The sequence below is a fragment of the Bombina bombina genome, chromosome 1 (assembly GCF_027579735.1).
Source record: "Bombina bombina isolate aBomBom1 chromosome 1, aBomBom1.pri, whole genome shotgun sequence".
NCBI lineage: Eukaryota > Metazoa > Chordata > Amphibia > Anura > Bombinatoridae > Bombina > Bombina bombina.
Genome location: NC_069499.1, coordinates 544,114,942 through 544,132,133, shown reverse-complemented (window position 1 = coordinate 544,132,133; position 17,192 = coordinate 544,114,942). Strand labels below are relative to the sequence as shown.

The window sequence follows — 17,192 nt, the reverse complement described above, 5'->3', positions numbered from 1 at the left end:
CAGCTATTATATAGCGCACCTAACACCCCTATTCACTTATCTATCGTTTTTTGAAAGACGGAAGGATCTTTCTAATTTTTTAGGTGCTTGGTATCTACCTTTATTACCAGCGCACTGCTTAACACCCCACACCCATTAAAAAGTTATATCCTGTACCTGCTGCTAATGTTGAATTGTGGAAAACTGTTCCTAAGGTGGATGGGGCTATTTCCCCTCTGGCTACGCATACTACTATTCCTTTGGAAGATACTACTTCTTTTAAGGACCTGTTGGACAGAAAATTTGAATTCTTTAATAGAAGGAACTTTTTACAAGCAGGCTATTTAACTTAGGCCAGCCATTTCTATAGCTGGTGTGGCTGCTGCTTCACCTTTCTGGTTATCCAGTCTTTCAGAACAGTGTTCTCGTGATCTTGTCGGTGAAAATCTTTTGAGTTTTTTTGAGAATATTAATATCAAAAGCACGTCTTTGGCAGTCCTTGCTAGGAGGGCCCTATGGCTTAAATCCTGGTCTGCTGACATGGTGTCAATATCCAGATTGTCTCTTTCTTTTCAGGGAAAGAAATGTTTGGTTCTGATTTAGCCTTTCTTCCTTAGGAGAAAAAGTCTAAGGAGAAATCTAAAGCTTCTTATAATTTTCGTAACATTTTTGTTGACTCCTCTGCTCAAAAGCAAGGTACCTCTGGCACAGTCTGGAGGCCTAGTGCTAACTGGAACAAGTCAAAGCAGGCTAAGAAATCTATCCCTACTACCAAAACTGTATGAAGTTGCATCTCCCAATCCCGGAATACAGGTAGGGGGCAGGTTAAGCCTGTTTCAAGAGGCTTGATTTCAGTCTGTTCCAGATCCCTGGGTTTCCCAGGAGTATCGAATAGGATTCAGAACAAGGACTCACAGATGAGGTTTTTTCTGTCCAATGTTCCAAGAAATACTTTGAAAGCTCATGCCTTTTTCCAGTCTGTCTAAGATCTGGAAGCTATGGGAGGGATTGTACCAGTTACTTTGCAGGAGCATGGGATGGGATTCTATTCAAATCTTTTCATTGTTCCAAAGAAGGAAGGTACTTTCAGACCAGTCGTGGATTTGAAAGCTCTGAACAAGTTTGCAAGGATTCGATCTTTCAATATGGAAACTATTCTGACTATTTTGTCCAGCAATGTCAGTTCATGTCCACAATAGATTTAAAGAATGCTTATCTTGATGTTCCAATTCACAGGGAACATTACCAGTTTCTGAAGTTTGCCTTTATAAGAATTTTCAGTTTGTTGCTCTACCATTTGGTCTGGCTACAGCTCCAAGAATATTCACAAAAGTTCTGGGTGCCCTTTTGTGTGTGATCAGGTCTCAGGGTATTGCAGTTATTCCATACCTGGATGACATCTTGGTTCAAGCTCCTTCTTTTCCTTAAGCAGAATCTCACACCAACCGACTTGTTCTTTCTTCAACAGCATGGTTGGAGGGCTAATTTTTCAAAAAGTAACTTTTTTGGGTTTTCAAATAGATTCAGTCTCCATGAGTCTTTCTCTAGCATAGCAGAGAAGGTTAAAGTTTGTGTCAGCTTGTCTGAACCTTCAGTCTTTCTTTTTTTCCTTGGTTTCTATTTGTATGAAAGTCATAGGTCTCATGATTACAGCTTCAGCTGCACACACATATATATATATATATATATATATATATATATATATATATATATATATATATGTGTGTGTGTGTGTACATATCACACACACATACATACACACACACACACACACACACACATATATATATATATATATATATATATATACATATATATATATGGTATGAGATGGCTCGAAAGATAAACCTCAGGATTATAATCCTGAATTAAAGACAGGGAATACAGCACTCTTTTAAAGAAACACGCTCAATTCGGCTATGAGTTTCAAAAGCAAGTTTTAATCGCGGGACAGCAACCTCCCACACTGAAAAAGCACACACAGGCTAGAAAAAGAATTATAAGTTTCACTAATTGAAAGTGTTACATATAGTATGAATGAGGAAACCTTACAGTCACAATAATAAACCTGACCGGTCAGGGGTGTATGCTAATGTCGCACATAATACATACTAAATGTTGATGAATTACCAAAGCATTTTTCAAAGTACTACTCGTACAAATTGGACAAGATACATTTCATAAATTTAAAGAAGGCTTACACATGTATACAAAAACAAATGTTTCATATATCCATAAAGGCCACCTCAGTCTAGCTACACCCAGCTGCTCTCAGCACCCCTTTTCAGGGGTTTGATGCTGGGCAGGTTGTCATAGGGGATCTAAGTAGACTGACAAGCAGAACTTACGGATCTATGTGTTACAAAGGGGGATACAATGCTAGCATGAAAAGCACATCAACTCAGTTTGGGATGTGTACTGGATTAGGTTATGCACGATGCCCATAAACACAATGCTAAGCAGAATGAAATCAAGCATAAAGGTAGTGAGCTTAAGCCAAAGCAAGTGATGGAGCAAATTCATAAGGCAGGCAAAGTTATCAGCAAGCCAATGACGTCATGTATATAGTATCCAGAATTGCAGTCGTAACTAGCCCAAAGCCAAGTTGTAAGCGTGTGTTAGTCAGCAAGCACCCAAGCTTTTATAGGATCATCAATTGTAGCAAATATTTTGAAAATAAAAACCAGTTCTGTTGGTAGGTGGTTTGTGAAGAGCAGGTCGCTCAGTTGCTACTTATTGCTGAATTCCTTGTGTGCCTTCCCTCCTGGATTTTAACTTTTTCCAATAAAGGCTGAAGTTTTAACTTTGGGTGTTTGCTTCCATCTATTCTGGTTCGTACTTATACAACAATCCTCGGCAGGAACCAGCAAACCACATGTAGCACCCAGTATGATAGCTGGCAATGCTAGTTGTGCCGTCAACTTAAAGTGATGGTAAACTCTCCCCTTTTTAAAATCAGATCTGAAATGTAAGAGCTATTTTAGATGGAGTTTTATTCATTAGCTGTAATGAAGAAGCGCTATAACTTAGTTATTAATATAGATATGAAATTCAAATACCCCACGTTACACCACCCACTTCAAAAGTCAATTTTCCTGTCAGCTAAATGATTGAATTACTCTCCAATCAATGCTCTAGCTACAACAAAAGTGCCAGATGGGGAGAGCGCTGATTGGACAACAATTCAATCTGTTAGCTCACAGAAAATTTTACTTTTGAAGTGGGCGGAGGAGCATGCAGTATTTGAATTTCATATCTATATTAAAAAGCATGTTATAGGCAGACGTATAGTGCTGGAGCTCCGAGAAACAGTATTAATTTTACTTGATTTATTGAGTCTTAAGCCTACTAAAGTGAGATTTACACATTCTACGTGTACCTTCTATCGGACTGAAAGCTATCTGGTGAATCGGAGGGGGAATTCCCTAGGTGGAGGAGAGTAAAGGTCTATTGTGCACGCTGGGCCTGGTTTGTGCTGAAGCCCTCTGAGAGTTGTGGTCTACCACGCAGCTGATTTAGATTACTTGCTATGGCAGAGCTACTTGTTGTGGTGCAGAACTACTTGGAGGAGTTTGAAAATGTATTTTGTAAAAGATTAGATGACATGATATCATCTGTAAATGAAGCAAGAGAAGATCTGCGGTCTGATGGGAGAGCAACGGGCGCTGCTTTGAATCTGGGGACTGCCCCGGTACGATCTCCTTCCTGTATATCTACCTGTTTGCAGCCAACTGACGGTGAGGTGGAGCGGTGCTATGGGAGCCTTCAGGAGCAGATATGCGAGCGGAGTACTTCCGCTGACTTGGTCATTAAGAAATGTGGCTCAGCTGTGGTGGTAACAGATTCAAGAGCACACGAGGATAATGTGCGTGGTAGTGGAGTTGTCGGGACTCTGAAGGTCCGTACAGATGGATATGCTCAGATTGGGCTGTGGGTTGGCGCTGGGGGGAGTGCGGCCGGCTCCCCAGAGTGTGGCTCATGCCCATCTAGAGTAATTATGATAGTACCAGGAGCTTTACAGTGCGCACCATTAGCTGGCAATGCCCCACATGTTGGGGTCACTACTATGCAAAAACGAGTCAATCTTGGCTGCCTTGTTGCTCCCCGGATCTTCCACCCTGCCTGCCCCCTCTCACCATGCAAGGACTGTAAGCTAACATTCTTTTTACATTGCCTTTGTTCCCGTAGGTCAGGTGTTGGTTGAGAATCTCAAGCTGGACATTTTTATCTATGGCTGCCTGTTTAATCTGAAAAAAAAAAAAAAAAAAAAAAAAAAGACTTTATTCCTGTTATTTTTTTTAATTCTGTTTCTCTCCCACCTTTTGCCTAACTGTATGATAGCCCTGTGTCCAATATATTTTACAAGAATGTTCTTATGTCTACAGGAGTCCAAAAGTAGATTTGCACTTAGAAGGGGGTATATATATATATATATATATATATATATATATATATATATATAGTAAGTAATGGGGATTGCTTTGCTATGTTATACCTTCTATGGTATTTATATTAATGTTGCACATACGTATGCAGTTGCACTACTCTATATCTTGATAGATTTATACAGGTTTCTAAAGGTGCTCGACATTGCAACAATATGTGCACTGTTCATAAACCTTTTCCAAGCTTCCCTATACCCTCTGATGTTATGTATTATTTTAGAACTATATTCCCTCCCGTAAATACAGATGGTAGCACATGGCTTATCCCCTGGATCCATGAAGGGATTCTTACTAATATTTCTAATTACTATTGAGCTAGGGGGGACCTATGCCTATTTTACAGTTTGGGATGGGCTTACAGTATGTTCCAGAAATAGTGGAATTTTGAATTTTTGTACCCTAGGGTTGACTTATACCTGGTCATCTGCTTATACCCCTTGTATTTAATTATATGTATATAGTTATACAGTTCTTATAATACACACAGAGACCATATCTATATAGAAGGAGCAGGTCATACACAACGTTAGTTTCCCCCCCCCCCCCCCCCACTAAGGTAATTTCTAAGGGCAGATTTGAGAAGTCTCTGCCCATCCTTATTCTTCTTATGTTTATAATGGCCCACTTATGTAGTTTCTTACCATGGACCTGTAATTGCTCCACAGGGGGCGAGCGCAATACTTCCTATAGAGCTTTTTTTAGCCTGTTAAAGGGCACTTTCCCCTGAAGCTCATACCTTTTACTCCCTCTAGTGCGGCTTACCTGTGGAGAGTATATGTTATTGATTTATTTCATTGAAGGTCAAATAGGGGCCTATGGAGTCTTCCTCCGACTGAATATTATTACAGGGAAGGGAAGTCCATAAGAGACTTCGTACTTTATGGAGGATTACGTCAGATTAAACCGGTTGAAATAGGAAAAACTGAGGTACTATGTTATATGTTATCTTGTGTGTATAATAGGCATTGCTACTTACATTCCAAGGGCTCCTGCCCTATATTGTCATTAGAGAGTTGTATTTCAACTTGGTATAGTATAATGTATCTCACTTGGTAGATTTACCTAAACACTGTATAATGTGCCTGTGATACCAAGGGGGTTGTACTAAGTTGTTGATACTGTGATACTCTGCTTTCATGTCAGATGCATATTGAGAATGTACAACCCTGAAAAATATGTAATGTTTGCTCGAAGTGTACTTTACCTTATGATTGTAGTGATGTCTATGTATTTACCTCAATAAAAATTATTTAAAAAAAAAAAAAAAAAAAGCATGTTATACTGCATCTTCATTACAGCTAATGAATTAAACTCCATCTAAAATAGCGCTTACATTCCAGATCAGATTTTAAAAAGGGGAGAGTTTACCATCACTTTAAAGCAACATTTTATATACGACCTGTTACTGCTCTCTTCATTTAGAGTTCCTTTGGCTTTTTCCAGCAGCAATTAAAGCAGCATAAGCGGATTCAAAGTAGCCGAGATAATACTGCAGCGGTATGGAGCCTTCATTAGTGTATCGAGTCGTCAGCGACAAACACATGCATCACATGACGAGTCGGCTTAGCCAATGCCGACGCGTCTTTCACCCGCTCGTGTCTTCACTTCAGACCGGGCTTGCTTGCTCCAACACTTGCTTTGGCTTAAGCTCACTACCTTTATGCTTGATTTCATTTTGCTTAGCATTGTGTTTATGGGCATCGTGCTTAACCTTATCCAGTACACATCCCGAACTGAGTTGATGTGCTTTTCATGCTAGCATTGAATCCTCCTTGGTAACACATAGATCCGTAAGTTCTGCTTGGCAGTCTAATTAGATCCCATATGACAACCTGCCCAGCATCAAACCCCTGAAAAGCAGCTGGGTGTAGCTAGACTGAGGTTGCCTTTATGGATATATGAAACATTTGTTTCTTTCATGTAATTAGCAAGAGTCCATGAGCTAGTGACGTATGGGATATACATTCCTACCAGGAGGGGCAAAGTTTCCCAAACCTTAAAATGCCTATAAATACACCCCTCACCACACCCACAATTCAGTTTTACAAACTTTGCCTCCGATGGAGGTGGTGAAGTAAGTTTGTGCTAGATTCTACGTTGATATGCGCTCCGCAGCAAGTTGGAGCCCGGTTTTCCTCTCAGCGTGCAGTGAATGTCAGAGGGATGTGAAGAGAGTATTGCCTATTTGAATGCAGTGATCTCCTTCTACGGGGTCTATTTCATAGGTTCTCTGTTATCGGTCGTAGAGATTCATCTCTTACCTCCCTTTTCAGATCGACGATATACTCTTATATATACCATTACCTCTGCTGATTCTCGTTTCAGTACTGGTTTGGCTTTCTACAAACATGTAGATGAGTGTCCTGGGGTAAGTAAATCTTATTTTCTGTGACACTCTAAGCTATGGTTGGGCACTTTGTTTATAAAGTTCTAAATATATGTATTCAAACATTTATTTGCCTTGACTCAGAATGTTCAACTTTCCTTATTTTTCAGACAGTCAGTTTCATATTTGGGATAATGCATTTGAATTAATCTTTTTTTTTTCTTTCTTACCTTCAAAAATTTGACACTTTTTTCCCTGTGGGCTGTTAGGCTCGCGGGGGCTGAAAATGCTTAATTTTATTGCGTCATTCTTGGCGCTGACTTTTTGGCACAAAAATTATTTTCCGTTTCCGGCGTCATACGTGTCGCCGGAAGTTGCGTCATTTTTTTGACGTTATTTTGCGCCAAAGATGTCGGCGTTCCGGATGTGGCGTCATTTTGGCGCCAAAAGCATTTAGGCGCCAAATAATGTGGGCGTCTGATTTGGCGCTAAAAAATATGGGCGTCGCTTTTATCTCCACATTATTTAAGTCTCATTTTTTATTGCTTCTGGTTGCTAGAAGCTTGTTCTTGGCATTCTTTCCCATTCCTGAAACTGTCATTTAAGGAATTTGATCAATTTTGCTTTATATGTTGTTTTTTCTCTTACATATTGCAAGATGTCTCACGTTGCATCTGAGTCAGAAGATACTACAGGAAAATCGCTGTCTAGTGCTGGATCTACCAAAGCTAAGTGTATCTGCTGTAAATTTTTGGTAGCTATTCCTCCGGCTGTTGTTTGTATTGATTGTCATGACAAACTTGTTAATGCAGATAATATTTCCTTTAGTAAAGTACCATTGCCTGTTGTAGTTCCTTCAACATCTAAGGTGCAGAATGTTCCTGATAACATAAGAGATTTTGTTTCTGAATCCATAAAGAAGGCTATGTCTGTTATTTCTCCTTCTAGTAAACGTAAAAAAATCTTTTAAAACTTCTCTCCCTACAGATGAATTTTTAAATGAACATCATCATTCTGATTCTGATGACTCTTCTGGTTCAGAGGATTCTGTCTCAGAGGTTGATGCTGATAAATCTTCATATTTATTTAAAATGGAATTTATTCGTTCTTTACTTAAAGAAGTACTAATTGCTTTAGAAATAGAGGATTCTGGTCCTCTTGATACTAATTCTAAACGTTTGGATAAGGTATTTAAAGCTCCTGTGGTTATTCCAGAAGTTTTTCCTGTTCCTAATGCTATTTCTGCAGTAATTTCCAAAGAATGGGATAAATTGGGTAATTCATTTACTCCTTCTAAACGTTTTAAGCAATTATATCCTGTGCCGTCTGACAGATTAGAATTTTGGGACAAAATCCCTAAAGTTGATGGGGCTATTTCTACCCTTGCTAAACGTACTACTATTCCTACGTCAGATGGTACTTCGTTTAAGGATCCTTTAGATAGGAAAATTGAATCCTTTCTAAGAAAAGCTTATCTGTGTTCAGGTAATCTTCTTAGACCTGCTATATCTTTGGCTGATGTTGCTGCAGCTTCAACTTTTTGGTTGGAAACTTTAGCGCAACAAGTAACACATCATGATTCTCATGATATTATTATTCTTCTTCAGCATGCTAATAATTTTATCTGTGATGCCATTTTTGATATTATCAGAGTTGATGTCAGGTTTATGTCTCTAGCTATTTTAGCTAGAAGAGCTTTATGGCTTAAGACTTGGAATGCTGATATGGCTTCTAAATCAACTCTACTTTCCATTTCTTTCCAGGGTAACAAATTATTTGGTTCTCAGTTGGATTCTATTATCTCAACTGTTACTGGTGGGAAAGGAACTTTTTTACCACAGGATAAAAAATCTAAAGGTAAAAACAGGGCTAATAATCGTTTTCGTTCCTTTCGTTTCAACAAAGAACAAAAGCCTGATCCTTCATCCTCAGGAGCAGTTTCAGTTTGGAAACCATCTCCAGTCTGGAATAAATCCAAGCCTGCTAGAAAGGCAAAGCCTGCTTCTAAGTCCACATGAAGGTGCGGCCCTCATTCCAGCTCAGCTGGTAGGGGGCAGGTTATGTTTTTAAAGAAATTTGGATCAATTCTGTTCACAATCTTTGGATTCAGAACATTGTTTCAGAAGGGTACAGAATTGGTTCCAAGATGAGACCTCCTGCAAAGAGATTTTTTCTTTCCCGTGTCCCAGTAAATCCAGTGAAAGCTCAAGCATTTCTGAATTGTGTTTCAGATCTAGAGTTGGCTGGAGTAATTATGCCAGTTCCAGTTCCGGAACAGGGGATGGGGTTCTATTCAAATCTCTTCATTGTACCAAAGAAGGAGAATTCCTTCAGACCAGTTCTGGATCTAAAAATATTGAATCGTTATGTCAGGATACCAACGTTCAAGATGGTAACTGTAAGGACTATCTTGCCTTTTGTTCAGCAAGGGAATTATATGTCCACAATAGATTTACAGGATGCATATCTGCATATTCCGATTCATCCAGATCATTATCAGTTCCTGAGATTCTCTTTTCTGGACAAGCATTACCAGTTTGTGGCTCTGCCGTTTGACCTAGCTACAGCTCCAAGAATTTTTACAAAGGTTCTTGGTGCCCTTCTGTCTGTAATCAGAGAACAGGGTATTGTGGTATTTCCTTATTTGGACGATATCTTGGTACTTGCTCAGTCTTTACATTTAGCAGAATCTCATACGAATCGACTTGTGTTGTTTCTTCAAGATCATGGTTGGAGGATCAATTTACCAAAAAGTTCATTAATTCCTCAGTCAAGGGTAACCTTTCTGGGTTTCCAGATAGATTCAGTGTCCATGACTCTGTCTTTAACAGACAAGAGACGTCTAAAATTGATTTCAGCTTGTCGAAACCTTCAGTCACAATCATTCCCTTCGGTAGCCTTATGCATGGAAATTCTAGGTCTTATGACTGCTGCATCGGACGCGATCCCCTTTGCTCGTTTTCACATGAGACCTCTTCAGCTCTGTATGCTGAATCAATGGTGCAGGGATTACACAAAGATATCTCAATTAATATCTTTAAAACCGATTGTACGACACTCTCTAACGTGGTGGACAGATCACCATCGTTTAATTCAGGGGGCTTCTTTTGTGCTTCCGACCTGGACTGTAATTTCAACAGATGCAAGTCTCACAGGTTGGGGAGCTGTGTGGGGATCTCTGATGGCACAAGGAGTTTGGGAATCTCAGGAGGTGAAATTACCGATCAATATTTTGGAACTCCGTGCAATTTTCAGAGCTCTTCAGTCTTGGCCTCTTCTGAAGAGAGAATCGTTCATTTGTTTTCAGACAGACAATGTCACAACTGTGGCATACATCAATCATCAAGGAGGGACTCACAGTCCTCTGGCTATGAAAGAAGTATCTCGAATTCTGGTTTGGGCGGAATCCAGCTCCTGTCTAATCTCTGCGGTTCATATCCCAGGTATAGACAATTGGGAAGCGGATTATCTCAGTCGCCAAACGTTGCATCCGGGCGAATGGACTCTTCACCCAGAGGTATTTCTTCATATTGTTAAAATGTGGGAGCTTCCAGAAATAGATCTGATGGCGTCTCATCTAAACAAGAAACTTCCCAGGTATCTGTCCAGATCCCGGGATCCTCAGGCGGAAGCAGTGGATGCATTATCACTTCCTTGGAAGTATCATCCTGCCTATATCTTTCCGCCTCTAGTTCTTCTTCCAAGAGTAATCTCCAAGATTCTGAAGGAATGCTCGTTTGTTCTGCTGATAGCTCCGGCATGGCCTCACAGGTTTTGGTATGCGGATCTTGTCCGGATGGCCTCTTGCCATCCGTGGACTCTTCCGCTAAGACCAGACCTTCTGTCGCAAGGTCCTTTTTTCCATCAGGATCTCAAATCCTTAAATTTAAAGGTATGGAGATTGAACGCTTGATTCTTGGTCAAAGAGGTTTCTCTGACTCTGTGATTACTACTATGTTACAGGCTCGTAAATCTGTATCCAGAGAGATATATTATAGAGTCTGGAAGACTTATATTTCTTGGTGTCTTTCTCATCATTTTTCTTGGCATTCTTTTAGAATTCCGAGAATTTTACAGTTTCTTCAGGATGGTTTAGATAAAGGTTTATCCGCAAGTTCTTTGAAAGGACAAATCTCTGCTCTTTCTGTTCTTTTTCACAGAAAGATTGCTAATCTTCCTGATATTCATTGTTTTGTAAAAGCTTTGGTTCGTATAAAACCTGTCATTAAGTCAATTTCTCCTCCTTGGAGTTTGAATTTGGTTCTGGGGGCTCTTCAAGCTCCTCCGTTTGAACCTATGCATTCATTGGACATTAAATTACTTTCTTGGAAAGTTTTGTTCCTTTTGGCGATCTCTTCTGCCAGAAGAGTCTCTGAATTATCTGCTCTTTCTTGTGAGTCTCCTTTTCTGATTTTTCATCAGGATAAGGCGGTGTTGCGAACTTCTTTTGAATTTTTACCTAAGGTTGTGAATTCCAACAACATTAGTAGAGAAATTGTGGTTCCTTCATTATGTCCTAATCCTAAGAATTCTAAGGAGAAATCGTTGCATTCTTTGGATGTTGTTAGAGCTTTGAAATATTATGTTGAAGCTACTAAGTCTTTCCGAAAGACTTCTAGTCTATTTGTTATCTTTTCCGGTTCTAGAAAAGGCCAGAAAGCTTCTGCCATTTCTTTGGCATCTTGGTTGAAATCTTTAATTCATCATGCCTATGTCGAGTCCGGTAAAACTCCGCCTCAAAGGATTACAGCTCATTCTACTAGGTCAGTTTCTACTTCCTGGGCGTTTAGGAATGAAGCTTCGGTTGATCAGATTTGCAAAGCAGCAACTTGGTCCTCTTTGCATACTTTTACTAAATTCTACCATTTTGATATATTTTCTTCTTCTGAAGCAGTTTTTGGTAGAAAAGTACTTCAGGCAGCGGTTTCAGTTTGAATCTTCTGTTTATGTTTTTCATTAAACTTTATTTTGGGTGTGGATTATTTTCAGCAGGAATTGGCTGTCTTTATTTTATCCCTCCCTCTCTAGTGACTCTTGCGTGGAAAGATCCACATCTTGGGTAGTCATTATCCCATACGTCACTAGCTCATGGACTCTTGCTAATTACATGAAAGAAAACATAATTTATGTAAGAACTTACCTGATAAATTCATTTCTTTCATATTAGCAAGAGTCCATGAGGCCCGCCCTTTTTTGTGGTGGTTATGATTTTTTTGTATAAAGCACAATTATTCCAATTCCTTATTTTATATGCTTTCGCACTTTTTTCTTATCATCCCACTTCTTGGCTATTCGTTAAACTGAATTGTGGGTGTGGTGAGGGGTGTATTTATAGGCATTTTAAGGTTTGGGAAACTTTGCCCCTCCTGGTAGGAATGTATATCCCATACGTCACTAGCTCATGGACTCTTGCTAATATGAAAGAAATGAATTTATCAGGTAAGTTCTTACTTAAATTATGTTTTTTGTATACATGTGTAAGCCTTATTTAAATTTATGAAATGTATCTTGTCCAATTTGTACGAGTAGTACATTGAAAAATGCTTTGGTAATTTATCAACATTTAGTATGTATTATGTGCGACATTAGCATGCACCCCTGACCGGTCAGGTTTATTATTGTGACTGTAAGGTTTCCTCATTCATACTATATGTAACACTTTCAATTAGTGAAATTTATAATCCTTTTTTCTAGCCTGTGTGTGCTTTTTCAGTGTGGGAGGTTGCTCTCCCGCGATTAAAACTTGCTTTTGAAACTCATAGCTGAATTGAGCGTGTTTCTTTAAAAGAGTGCTGTATTCCCTGTCTTTAATTCAGGATTATAATCCTGAGGCTTATCTTTCGAGCCATCTCATACCATATTTTATTTAAGGGTCTGCACCATAATGTCTTTTGGACGTTGACTGAGGTTATTAAGCCTTTATGAGAAAATTTAATACAAGCTCTTGCTGCATTTGCGTCCCCTCTGTATTGTTCTCGATATATATATCACACACACACGCACAATCCCAGGAGTAATTTATGCTTACCTAATAAATTAATTTCTTTCATGGTGTTGAGAGTCAACAAGAGCCCACCTTATTTTTTTCATGGGTTAATTTCATATTTAAGCACAACTTTTTTTCCCTGCTCTTTTATGGCTCTTATTCCTTTTTAACCTCACTATGCTTGGCTATATGTTAGACTGAGGTATGTGTGAAGTGGGAGGGGTTTTATAGGGCTCTTGGGGTTTGGGAATCTTTGCCTTTTCTTTGCCTTTGCCTTTCACCACCATGAAAGAAATGAATTTATCAGGTAAGCATAAATTATGTTTTTTATGGTGTGTATAGGACCCAGCTATGATAAAGAAATACCCACAAGACTAAGTCATGATAGGGGCACTCACATCTGTCACTATCATGTCACTAAGTGATTATGTGTACATAATAATGACCTGAATACAGTATTAAAAACACATTAATGCAAATAAATTAAATGTGCTAATGGAAATGAAAACAGCACACAAAGACCCATAAAACAAAAGATAAATTAAAAGTTCAATAATAAGTGCTGATCTTCCAAATCAAACTTCTCGTATAGCTTTTTTCACCGGCAGCTCTTTGTGATCAATACCAGCCATGTGTTTCATCTAAAAGAAAACAATGTAACAAAGGCACCTTATAGTGTAGTATGCACAGGCATGGAGGAAAACAGTAGCCAAATATATATCCCACTCACATGTAGCAAAGCACCGAGGTGCATATACAGCAGTACAGGACATCAGAGCCTCTCAAAGCAGCTCACCTCCAGACCCGCCAACCAATGAGATAACCCAGGAAGAAATTACCTCCGTACACCGGATTAGGCAAAAGTCAGCGAAGATCCTACTCCTTCCACCGTGATTAAAGACCATGTGGTAAACTTGCAAGGCTGGATGAAGTTAGCCTTTTAGTGTTAAATTAACTTTATTAAAAGCAACAAGTTTCTCGGCTAGATCTACTGCCATTTCATCAGACTGTTTTGTTAATTATTTCTCCGGGTATTTAATTTTGTTCATAGATTTACAATATGGAGATATGCGCTTGACCTGTCTTTAATATACAAGTAATTATCTTATATGGGCACCCTTTTGATAGCTAAATATTTAAAACATTAACATGGTGCTCCAAGAGACATTGCAAAGTTGTGTTATATTGCCACTGTGAATTACATATGCTTTTTTCTTCTTCTTTTTTTTCTCCTGAATTCTCAGTAAAGAAAACTCTTTGGCACAGGATGATCTAACAACAATAAGAACATCCCTCTTTGGTCTGATTAAATATTTCATAAGCAAATCTGTGCCTGTAGAGGAAATTCAAAGCATTATAGGATACATAGCAGCTATTAATGATGAGGAACAGGTATGTCGTGTTTAATTTGTATTAATATATGCTTTCATGAAGCACTTTTGTTCATTTCTTTATTTACTTTGGTTTAAAAGCCGGTTTATAAAATTATCCTAATACTGTCTCCATGATGGTGACTGGGGGGCACATAGCACATATAATGATGTCTGCTTTGTTATAAAGTAGATTCTCACCAGCTCCTGTAGAGATGTGCAAGCTGTCAGAGCCACTGCCAATGCCCCATAAACATCTAATATAGAGAAAAATCAGCAGCACCATCAATAGTAATACCTTATGATACTTTTATTGTTCCCAGAGGACAGAAAACATGACGTTTCGGGCCTGCAAGCCCTTAATCATATGCTTGTTTAACATCTCCAAAACACATCTTATAAACACAATTCCACAAATGATTATTTATAATTTTATACATAGTAGTAATAGCAGATGCAATGTTCATTTAATTAATCATATCATATACCTCACAAAGAGATTCAAGTCTATTTCTCAGTTCATACCATTTGGATACATAGTATCTAATTTAAAAATCCACATTGTTTCCCTTTTCTTAAGTAATAGCTCACTATCAACCCCTCTCCTTTGGGTAGGAATATAGTCTATTACCTGAAATTTTATCTAGGAAATAGAGTGGTCAAAAGATAAAAAAAGGTTTGATCCTGGGGCAAGAGTGTCTTTACATCTACTATTGGATTTATGTTGCGTAATCCTGTCCCTCACCCTTTGGGTGGTCTCGCCAATATAGGCCCACCCACAAGGACACTTAATAATATAGATAATGTAACTTGTGTTACAGGTATAAAAGCCTTTAATATTGAACTTCTGCCCTGTTAGAGGGTGTAAAAACACAGAACCCTTTATCATATTATTGCAATTAATGCATCCCAGACATGGGTAACAACCATTACTTTTCTTAGATATAAGTCCAATATTAGATGTAAAGACACTCTTGCCCTAGTATCAAACCATTTTTTATCTTTCGACCACTCTATCTCCCAGTTAAAATTTCAGGTAATAGACCATATTCCTATCCCAAGGAGAGGGGGCAATAGAGAGCTATTGCTTAAGAAAAGGGAAACAATGTGGATTTTTAAATTAGATACTATGTATCCAAATGGTATGAACCGAGAAATAGACTTGAATCTCTTTTTGGGAGGTATAGTATTATATGATTAATTAAATGAACTCCGCATGTGCTATTACTACTATGTATAGAATTATAAATAATAATTTGTTTGGATGATTCTAGCGGACCTCATTATCGAATTGATTGGTTTTAAACTATTTTGTAGGTTTGTTACACGTGTAATCCACTATGTGTCACTTTACATTGCAAATACTAATAATGTGTATGTAGGCTTAATTAATGATGACTAATGATATGCACCTGTGGAATTGTGTTTATAAGATGTATTTTGGAGTTGTTAAACAAGCATATGATTAAGGGCTTGCAGGCCCGAAACGTCATGTTTTCTGTCCTTTGGGATTGGGAACAATAAAAGTATCATAAGATATTACTATTGATGGTGCTGCTGATTTTTCTCTATATTATATGCTTTGTTATAAAGAGTAGTGTGTTGAGTGAATTTAATTTCTCATTAAAGACCTAATTACCAAAATCTGGCATGGAGAGAAATTGCACAAAATTTTTTTGAGCGTTATAATGTATGTGTCTCTCCTTCACATCCAGAACTTGCATAGTGAGATAAACCGCTCTCAAGCTAAAATTTGCCTTTCTAAAATTCTTTGATGGACCTCACAGTACTGACAAAATATCTTAGATAATCTTACCAGACCAGAGAGCTTTAGAAAATCAGGCTGTAAGGTATAAATTGATATTACTGTGAGAAATAGCCCTGCAAGAATACTTATGTTACATAAAATAGATTCTAAGTATTTATTTATTTACAGTTTTTTCAAACTATTTTTCTTTCGTATAATGATGATAGTCCATAACATGTGGGAAATAATAGGAGGAGGCCAAGGACCAACACAAGAGCTTACATTCCCTCCCATCTCTAACCAGTTATTTTCTTGGCCTCATAGGAGAAGGTTGAGAATAAAGGTGTTATAACTACTTGCTTATGGATTACATTTTGAGAGCTCAGATTCATGTGAGATCCTTTATCCCTGGAACATATCATTTACAAGAAGACAGAAGAGAGTCAACATCAAGCTGAATGATACAGGGACATAGAAATACCTTGTTAGGTGCACAGTTTCTCCCTATGGGATTTCAGCTACCCTCAGGCGTCACGGGGACTTGTCCTTAGCCTCCCCCTGTGAGATAATGGTATTTCCTTTCAGATCCTCTGCTGTACCTGTACAAGCACTGGATGGGCACTTCACTGGATACAGCTTCAGACATCTGACTGGTAAGCTCAGTGGAGGGGTGCTTCAGACAGGTAAGTGTCCTTAGCAACCAACCAAGGCCCACAGGCTATTGGCACAATACACTTATTGGTATAGCATAGACCTGGGACCCAGTTTTTCAGTATCACGTTTAGTGTATGTATTATATGTTTCTGCATGTGAACACTACTGCAGGGACTTATTAACTTTAAGCTGTTAAACTTGACCTCAGGGGCTCATTTTATTACTTTTTTACAATTTTAAAATTTCTGGTGTGTATTACTTTAAATGCCTGGTTACCCAATTGATAACAGTTTTTTCATAGGACATGTAAATCTTTTTTAGTAGTTCTCTTTAGGAGTGAGCTGCCGGACGTTTTTTCCTGCAAGCCACTAGCACTTCTTCCCATCTCAATGCTGTTTATCCCCATTTGTATGTGAATTTCAATAGCAGGTTCTGGGGATCAGGTTTCTTACACACAGTTGAGGGTTGATATTTATTATACATTAATGTATGCTGTGGCACAGTAATGGCCAACATTTTTTTAAATATAATCTTGCCATTCCATTGCGGTTGTAATACTGTGCTATTACCAAAACAAAAAAGAGGTATAGTGTCAACCTTAACCTCTGCCTCATGGTGACATTTATTTGCAGTAGTTTAATTACTACTTTTACTCTCACTCCTTTTTTGTGAATTATTTATATTC

At 38.4% G+C, this 17,192-nt stretch overlaps 1 protein-coding gene across 6 annotated transcripts in view; it reads left to right on the top strand.

Annotated features, from left to right (window-relative positions):
• NBEAL1 (neurobeachin like 1) overlaps positions 1-17,192 on the top strand; it is a 759,124-nt gene that overhangs the window by 385,831 nt on the left and 356,101 nt on the right. For all 6 annotated transcript variants that reach the window (XM_053698681.1, XM_053698678.1, XM_053698680.1 and 3 more), the window contains one exon: positions 13,981-14,128. In XM_053698681.1, the coding sequence (XP_053554656.1) occupies positions 13,981-14,128 (148 nt within the window). The remainder of the gene's footprint in view (positions 1-13,980; positions 14,129-17,192) is intronic.